This window comes from Narcine bancroftii, chromosome 1 (assembly GCF_036971445.1).
Source record: "Narcine bancroftii isolate sNarBan1 chromosome 1, sNarBan1.hap1, whole genome shotgun sequence".
Classification (NCBI taxonomy): Eukaryota; Metazoa; Chordata; class Chondrichthyes; order Torpediniformes; family Narcinidae; genus Narcine; species Narcine bancroftii.
In genome coordinates this window covers 258,810,907-258,820,336 of record NC_091469.1, presented here as the reverse complement: position 1 = coordinate 258,820,336, position 9,430 = coordinate 258,810,907, and the positions used below count along the sequence as shown (strand labels likewise).

The 9,430-nt window shown below is 41.1% G+C and overlaps 1 protein-coding gene across 1 annotated transcript; it reads left to right on the top strand.

Moving 5' to 3' along the window:
• Positions 1-2,296: 2,296 nt before the first annotated feature.
• LOC138755538 (dynein heavy chain-like) lies at positions 2,297-3,991 on the top strand. The gene is made up of 2 exons (XM_069921735.1): positions 2,297-2,394; positions 2,566-3,991. Exons 1-2 carry the CDS (start codon positions 2,297-2,299, stop codon positions 3,989-3,991), a joined length of 1,524 nt encoding a protein of 507 aa, XP_069777836.1.
• Positions 3,992-9,430: the final 5,439 nt, after the last annotated feature.

Genomic DNA, 9,430 nt, shown 5'->3' with positions numbered 1-9,430 from the left:
ATCAGGGCAGCACCAAAGTAGTGGCCAATGTACGGAGAGAGATAGAGACGGGCCTGCGCAGGCTTGTAGAATGGAATGTTCATGGAGCATCACCCACCATTTCCTCCCTGAGTACCAGCTGGAAAGGAATGGAAAATAAAAAATTGGTTATTCGTCCGACAACTCTTAAAATTCTGATCCCCGTAACCAACCCTCTGGGAATCTGCATCATTTACAGCAGCTGGCCTCATTTAAATACTATTAGCATTCATTTATAATATTTCCATACTCCATTCATGAAGGTACATGTGTAAACTGATTCACCCCTACATTCAACCCAAAGTCAATTAAACTTTCGTACTCCCTGTGCATTTCCTTGAAGCTACAGAGGGCGTTCTCCCCACCCCCCCCCCCCCCGCCCCCCGCCGCATTTGAAATGAAGACTTGCAGTCCTGAAGAGCTTTCCGAGTTACCTACCATTTCAGCATCTCATCTGCCCTTTACTCTTCTCCACCCTTTTCCCCAACTCTCCTCTGATTTGACTTTCACCTCATCCCTGCTCATAAAGGGGAAATTGAGATGAGGGAAAGAACAAGCAGTTAGAGTGGGTGGGATTGGCCACTGGGTAATATCATTGGTTATGGTGAGAGGGGTAGGTTGAGGTAGGTTGGACTTTAAAATTGTCAATGTGGACTGAGAATCAGTGAGAAGGGAGTTAAATTGAGCAGATCCTGCTGAATATGTGCTGAAGTTTACTGGCATTTAAATTTAAATGTTTAATTTAGACAACATGGTTACAGGCCATTTTGGCCCATGAGCACATACCACTCAATTTACACCCCATTAACCTACATGTTTTTGAATGGTGGGAGGAAACTGGAGCCCCTGGAGAAAACCCACATGGACACGAGGAGAACATACAAACTCCTGACAGTGTGGGATTTGAACCCCGGTCCAGTCACAATCACTGGTACTATAAAGGCGTTGCACTAACCACTATGGCAACCATAATGCCCTCACTGAGAAACTTTCCCTCTTTGTATGCTTCCACCACTTGCTCTCCTGCTTCTGTCTCTCAACTCTACCCCTCCTGCTTCCCCATCTGGAAACATCTGTCATCCCACCCCTACTTTGTCCACCAATCACCTGGTGGCCCCTACCCCTCTCTTCAATGCAGCCCGTCTTACCTCTCCTTTCTCAGTCCTGATCCAAGGTGTCAACCTGAAGTGTTGACTGTCCATTTCCCTTCCTGGCCCCACTGTTTCCCACCCCCCGCCACCCCCCCCCCCACCCCCAAAGTTCCTCCAACAGTTTGTTTTATGCTCTGGATTTCAGCATCTGCAATCTCTCGTGTCCCCCACTAATATGGGCATATCTGGAGTGGTAAATACCTGGGTAAGTGATAAAGGTGATGATGAAGACTTGTGGTGGTCTGCAATGGTGAGAGATGGGAGCCACACACTGGTGAAGGGTCAAAGGTGGAAATCGATTGTTGGACCAGAGACCTTGGTTAGGGATTGAGACCAATGAAATAGCAAGAGTAAAGGTGACATTAAGCAAGGGTTGCAGTCATGAAAGGGAAGCATTTTGTGCACAACGAGGACATTAAACCTAAAACTAATTCCTGTCCTTTGAACTCAGTTCACTTCATTTTGCAAGTTTTCCTCCTGGCCTCAGCTATCTTGTGCATATCACAGCACCAGACATGCACATTACTCTCAGATGGCAACAATTTTAAACAGTTTTTGCATTTCACTTTACCTGAGACTCTCAACCAGCATGGCCTCATACAAAAAGCCATCTCCCAAATGAGGTGGAGATCCTGGACAAGAAAGGAAGCAATGAAGGACACCCGACAGCTGTGACCGGGCCTAAATGACATAACGTGCTGAAAACCAAATCCAGTGCAGTAGGAGACAGAAAAGGTGCACTCGCAGACAAGTTCTTTGCCTTCTGAAACGTTTGACCACCAGAACAAAAAACCACTGTCTACCCCCATGCTCCCTAATTATCCTGTCAGAATCGAAGGATGACATGCAGGCTGCCTTCAGAAGAATACAAGGAAAGCATCCAGTCTGGATAGAGTACATGGCTGAGGACTGAAAACCTGTGCTGACCAACTTGACAAGTCATTGAATAACTTCAACATTTCACTCCAGCAGAACGTGATACCCATGTTTCACATAGGCCTCAATTGTACCCGTTCTCAAGAAGAGTGTAGTAACCTGCCTAACAACTGACCAGCGACACTCACATCCAGTTACGAAGTGTTGGGAGACACTGGTGTTGAAGCACATTAGTTCCTCTCAGTGGCAACATGGATCTGTTCCAATTTACTTACCACACTAACAGGTCTACAGCAGATGCCATCTCACGGATCCCTGGAACACCTGGACAGCAAAGACACATACATCAGTATGCTCTATTGACTAAATTTTGGCATTCAATGCCATCCTCCTCAAAACTGAGCAGCAAACACTAAGACCTGAGCCTCAATACCCCATTGTGTAATTGGATCCTGGATTTCCTCACCTAAAGACCACAATCAGTGAGGACTGGTAATCACATCTCCTTCATCTCTATTAGTGCCAGAGAACCACATGGCTACATTCTTAGCCCCTTGCACTACTCACGGTACACCTCTAAGCGTGTGGCTCAGTACACCTCTAAGCGTGTGGCTCAGTACACCTCTAAGCGTGTGGCTCAGTACACCTCTAAGCGTGTGGCTCAGTACACCTCTAAGCGTGTGGCTCAGTACACCTCTAAGCGTGTGGCTCAGTACACCTCTAAGCGTGTGGCTCAGTACACCTCTAAGCGTGTGGCTCAGTACACCTCTAAGCGTGTGGCTCAGTACACCTCTAAGCGTGTGGCTCAGTACACCTCTAAGCGTGTGGCTCAGTACACCTCTAAGCGTGTGGCTCAGTACACCTCTAAGCGTGTGGCTCAGTACACCTCTAAGCGTGTGGCTCAGTACACCTCTAAGCGTGTGGCTCAGTACACCTCTAAGCGTGTGGCTCAGTACACCTCTAAGCGTGTGGCTCAGTACACCTCTAAGCGTGTGGCTCAGTACACCTCTAAGCGTGTGGCTCAGTACACCTCTAAGCGTGTGGCTCAGTACACCTCTAAGCGTGTGGCTCAGTACACCTCTAAGCGTGTGGCTCAGTACACCTCTAAGCGTGTGGCTCAGTACACCTCTAAGCGTGTGGCTCAGTACACCTCTAAGCGTGTGGCTCAGTACACCTCTAAGCGTGTGGCTCAGTACACCTCTAAGCGTGTGGCTCAGTACACCTCTAAGCGTGTGGCTCAGTACACCTCTAAGCGTGTGGCTCAGTACACCTCTAAGCGTGTGGCTCAGTACACCTCTAAGCGTGTGGCTCAGTACACCTCTAAGCGTGTGGCTCAGTACACCTCTAAGCGTGTGGCTCAGTACACCTCTAAGCGTGTGGCTCAGTACACCTCTAAGCGTGTGGCTCAGTACACCTCTAAGCGTGTGGCTCAGTACACCTCTAAGCGTGTGGCTCAGTACACCTCTAAGCGTGTGGCTCAGTACACCTCTAAGCGTGTGGCTCAGTACACCTCTAAGCGTGTGGCTCAGTACACCTCTAAGCGTGTGGCTCAGTACACCTCTAAGCGTGTGGCTCAGTACACCTCTAACCGTGTGGCTCAGTACACCTCTAACCGTGTGGCTCAGTACACCTCTAACCGTGTGGCTCAGTACACCTCTAACCGTGTGGCTCAGTACACCTCTAACCGTGTGGCTCAGTACACCTCTAACCGTGTGGCTCAGTACACCTCTAACCGTGTGGCTCAGTACACCTCTAACCGTGTGGCTCAGTACACCTCTAACCGTGTGGCTCAGTACACCTCTAACCGTGTGGCTCAGTACACCTCTAACCGTGTGGCTCAGTACAACAATACCACCATCTTTAAATTTTCTGATGATACCAGTGTAGGGTGTTGTACAAGAGGGGGCAATGAGTCACCATACGAGGGAGATTTAAAACTTGGCTGAATGGTGTATGAACAACAATCTTGCACTCAATGGCACCAAGACCAAGGAGCTGATTGTGGATGATCCAGTGATTATTGTGGGGGGGGGGGGGAGGAGAAATCAGACATGGAGAGGGTGAGCAAATTTTATTTCCTGGGAATCACTATTTTGGATGACATTTCCTGGCCCCAACACATGAATGACATCAGAAAGAAACCATATCAGAACCTCTACTTTCTCAGGTGTTTGCAGAAGTTTAGTACGACATCAAAATCCTTGGCAAACCTCTACAGCTGTGTAGTGGATAGTGTGCTGATGGGCTGCATCACAGCCTGGTATGGGAGTACCAATACCCCTGGACGCAAGGCCTGCAAAAGGTAGAGGACAGCCCAGTACATCACAGGCAAAACTCTCCCCAACTTTGAGGAAAGTATACATGGAACATTGCAGTCGGAGGGAAGCCGTAATCATCAAGGATCCACACCACCCAGGTCATGCTCTTTTCTCACTGCCACCATGAGGAAAGAGGAATAGATGACATAAGACTCACACCACTCATTTAAGGACCAACTTTGCACATGATTTATTACTGAATATTTATTTTCTGTATTGCTCAGTTTATTTACATTTTTCTCATATCTTTTTAAAATATTTTTATTGAGTTTAACAAGGACTTAAAAAATGTTAAGGAAAACACAAGTCATCTCATATACATATAACTGCAAAAAGAAGTGGATGGAACTACACTAGACAGTTCCTTAATCCACATGAGAAACAAGTTATGGAATTAATTTTTTTTATATTTTATTTAAAATCCCATATATGCAGTAACTATTTATTATAATGGATCTTAAAAAACAAATTTATTATCTGCATGGTTTTCACCCCACCAAAAAACCCAAGCACCTCTCTCAAACAGAATACAAAATGAAAAAAAAAACTTTATAGGTATAAAGATAAAGAGATCTTTGGATTACAGAAAGAGACGTTGTCCAGTTCAAATTACCAGATCTAACAAACATAAGAGTATCCACAGGGCCAGAGTGATAAGAAGGATTTCTCTACCAATTTAATCCCATTATTTGTGTGTACTGGCACCAAATTTGTAAAAACAGGGTAATTATTTCTTACTTGACAAGTGATTTTTTTTCCTAAAGGAAAACAACTTTGAATTTCAGCATAGTTGAAGTGGTATCCAATTTCCAAGTAATTGCAATACATTTCCTTGCTATCACAAATGCTAATTTAACAAATTCCAATTGATAAATTGACAATTTCAGTCTTGTTCCTTCAATGGTTTGCAATAAAAATAAATCTTGATTTTGTGGAACTACAACACCTGTGACTTGCTCCAAAAGGTTCCCTAAATCCACACAAAAAGAACTCGCATTAGGACAAGACCACGTTGAAAATATAAAGGAACCAACATCTTCACCACACCTGCAACATTGATTTGATAAATCAGATTTCAATCTATTCAATTTCTGTGGTGCAAAATAGAATTGATGCAAAAAATTATATTGAACTAATCTATAATCGCTCATTGATAGTATTAATCTCAACAAATTTTCCCATGTTTGTTCATCAATTACAATATTCAAGTCTGTTTCCCATCTCTGCCTAGATCTAGGTAATCTGAGGTTAAGAGTTCCTGCTTGTAATAGTGAAAATATTAAAGAAGTGCATTTTTTAAACAATTCCACTCCTAACAAGTTCAAACTCAGTATAACTAGACAAACATAATTGGTCCAACCTGATCTCTCAAATATGCTCTTAACTGAAAATAACAGAGTATTATGTGGTATAGCATATTTGATTCTCAATTGCTCAAATGATATTCATTGACCTCTCACATAACAATCTTCAACTTTAATTCTGTTACCACACCATATATTCAAGAACTGATCATCCTTGAAAAAGCTAAAAGGCGGCTTTGGACCAATGGCATTTTAAGTGAAATAGACCCTCCACCAATATCATGATTCATTTTATTCCAAACATTAAGCAAATGTTTTAATAATGGTGTCTTTATCAACAAGTTATTGAATTAATCTACAATAACATATTGAAACCCATAATTGCCAAATTAATCCAAATAAAAAGGAAAAACACTAAAAACTAAATTGAATCTACCCCCTCCCTCTAATCAAGGAAACCTTTATAAAAGAAAAGGGATATTGTGGATTGGACAGCGACCTCCAGACATCTCCGGATCATTCAAAATTCTTAATTCTTCCAAACATGATAGTATCCATGAATGGGCCACACATCTTTACAAATTGAAACTTTTTATCTCTAATGTTGCATCTAATTTTCTCCAATCTTAAATAGGACATTTCATCATGTGACCTCTGCATATGAGTAGGCAAAAAGTCACCTTTCCATTTCAATAAAATTGCTCGTCTGGCTATCAACATAGTGAAGGCTAAAATTTTCTCCAGAGTTGCAGATAGATTTATCTGCCTGATGTTAAAAAAATCAAAGCAATTAATGGACAAGATTCCATATCAATCTTAAAAATCATTGGTAAGGTTTGGAAAAGGTATTTTTTGGAATCTAAATTTAGGCATTTGCAAAACAGATGGATCATTAAGCTTCAAAAAATTTTTATACTTCTCACAGTGGATCAATATCAGCATGAAACCAAGATAATTCATGTTTGGACATGAATGTTCTATGTAACACCTTAAATTGGAATAAGCAATGCCTTGCACAAAATGGAGAATCATTCAAGCTGAGTCGAGAACCAGTCTTCATCTGAAAATGTTACATGCAAATCTCGTTCCAAAATCGTTCTTAATCAGTCATTGAGGCTGATCTTAAGCCCAATAAATCTTTGTAAATATATGATTAATCCACCATGGGGGGGGAAAAACGTTAAAAAGTGAATCAAGAATATTAATGTTTGAGATTCATGGAAAATCTGAAAACTTGGACTGGAAAAAAAATGTCCAACTTGTAAATATCTTTAAAAATGTCTGTTAGAAAGACTAAATTTGGCTAATAATTGTTCAGAAGAGGCAAAGTTAACTCAAATAAATGATCCTTATAACTTTGGATAACTAATCTATACCCTTGAAACCTTCATCCAAAGATGGCTAAAAAATTATATATAATGGGACTAACCAGAGAAAAACAATTAAACCCAAAGAATTTTCTAAATTGAACCTGTATTCTCAACCTATTTCTCATTAATAGATTAGATGTCAATTTAGAAAAGGAAAATAGTAAAAACATCCTAAAATTGCCAACATACAAGTGTTTTTTTTAAACTTCAGTTCCATTTTCTACCCAAATTTAATAATAAAAGTAAATTAGGTATATTAATTGCCCAATAATAGAATCTAAAATCTGGAAGTGATAATCCCCCATTCCTTTTAGTCTTTTGAAGATTGGCTTTATTTATGTGGTTTTTTTTCCCCTGCCATCTGCAAGTAGAAATAACTGAATCTAATGAAAATTGATAAACCTTGAAAGAGAAATTTAGGCAAAAAGTTAATTTTAATCGCATTAATGACCTATCATTGTGTAATAGATAAGGGTGACCATCCTGATAATAGTAGTTTCATCTTATTCCACAATACCAAAAACTTTTCACTAAATTTTTTGTAACTTTTCATAATTGTAATTCCTAAATATTGGAATTCATCTTTCACCATTTTAAACAGGAATTTAGAAGAGCTTACAAAAGAGACCTCCTCTTGAATTCAGCTTTTAAACTACCAACAAGTAGAAATTCTGCCTAGGGCACAGAATAAAGAATCTCAGGGTTGCAATGTGATGTCATGCAAGTACTTTGACAATAAGTCTGAACTTTGAACTTTTGAACTCCGATGCAAGCCACATTTGAAATACTGTATGGATTTCTGGTCCCCTTGCTCTGGGAAGGCTATCAATAAACTGAAAAGAATGCAAAAATGTTCACAAGAATGCTACTGGATCTGGGGTACAAGGAGAATTATGATTTGAAATATTATTGTCATATGCAGTAGTACAATGTTCTTTCCAAAATTCTTCCCGTTTTAACCACAGATATGCAAGATACGTCAAGAAAATTGTACTAATTATTGTAATTTGTCATGAGGCAGAAAATAACAATGTGAAAGATTATATAAATAAATATTGTCAGTTGCAGTCAGTGCAAAAAACCAACAGCATAGACAGTATTTGTTTGGTGGCCCCAGAGTACATATAGTTAGCTTTGTTGTTAAACAACAGCATCAATGCTGATGGAACAAGGCTTGTCTTTGAATCTGGAAGTGCTGTAACCTAAGGTTTTTCTACTTTCTGCCAGAAGATAGCAGCCAGAGAGAACATGAATGGGGTGATGGAGATCTCTTATGATGTCATTTCTTAAGGGCACCACCTTCCATGGACATTTTCAATGGATGAGAGCTCCATGTGTGATGGATTTGGCTGGGTTTGCCACTTCTTTCCGCAACCTTCTACATTCCTGGGTACTCAAATCTCCAAACCAGGCTGTGAAGCAACCAGCCAATATTGTCTGTAGAAGTTTGATTGGTGGATGAGACAAAATGATTAGATGAGGTGAATAGTGACAATCTTTTTCCCCCAGTATAGAAGAGTCTGAAATGAGAGGGCAGAGATTTGATGCAAGGGGTTAAAATTCAAAAGGGCAACTTTTTCCACATATGGCAATCTTTTTCCCCCAGTATAGAAGAGTCTGAAATGAGAGGGCAGAGATTTGATGCAAGGGGTTAAAATTCAAAAGGGCAACTTTTTCCACATATGGCAATATGTATTATCACACAAGCTGCTGGAGGAAGTGGTAGAGGCAAATATAATTACAACATTTAAATAATATTTCTACAGGTTCATTGATAGGAAAAGAATATGGGCCAGATGCAGGCAAATGGGTCCAGCTCAGACAGGGACTTTGGTGGGCACTCACATGCTCAATGCAAAGTCCTTTTTCCATGCTGTACAACTCTATGGCTGACTTGTGAAGAAAGTCAAGGCTTCATTTGGAGTTGTTGGACCAGCCTTTACTGTACCCAGTCGGAGGCATTGAGACTGATAAGTAGCTCCTCATTCAAACTTCCACTGTCAATATCCCAGAATTACATGTGTTGTTCAGGCTACCACTCTCACCAATCGGCCATCACTCCCACCAGACAGATCTGATTGCATCCAACTCCTATCGTCATTTCTCTCAATGGGAAGAGAAATCCTAAACCATGCATCAGGAAAATACATTCACCAAGTAGTCTGTATAGTTAAAAAATGTAGCTCACCAACAACATGATTAAGCATGATTAATAACGTTTCTGCAGGGGTCATCGACTGCACCCGATGATTCCATTGTAGTCTTCTCTATATTGGAGACTGGACATAGGCTGGGAAATCACTTCATCGAGCACCTCACTCTGTCCGCCACAATAGGGATCTCCCAGTGGCAAACCATTTCAATTCCCTGCCCCATTCCTATGCTGACATATC

Coding starts and splice junctions, on each gene's coding strand:
- LOC138755538 (XM_069921735.1), top strand. CDS start 2,297: ATGGATCTGTTCCAATTTACTTACCACACTAACAGGTCTACAGCAGAT. Junction 2,395..2,565: donor CAGCAAAGACACATACATCA/GTATGCTCTATT, acceptor CATCTCTATTAG/TGCCAGAGAACCACATGGCT.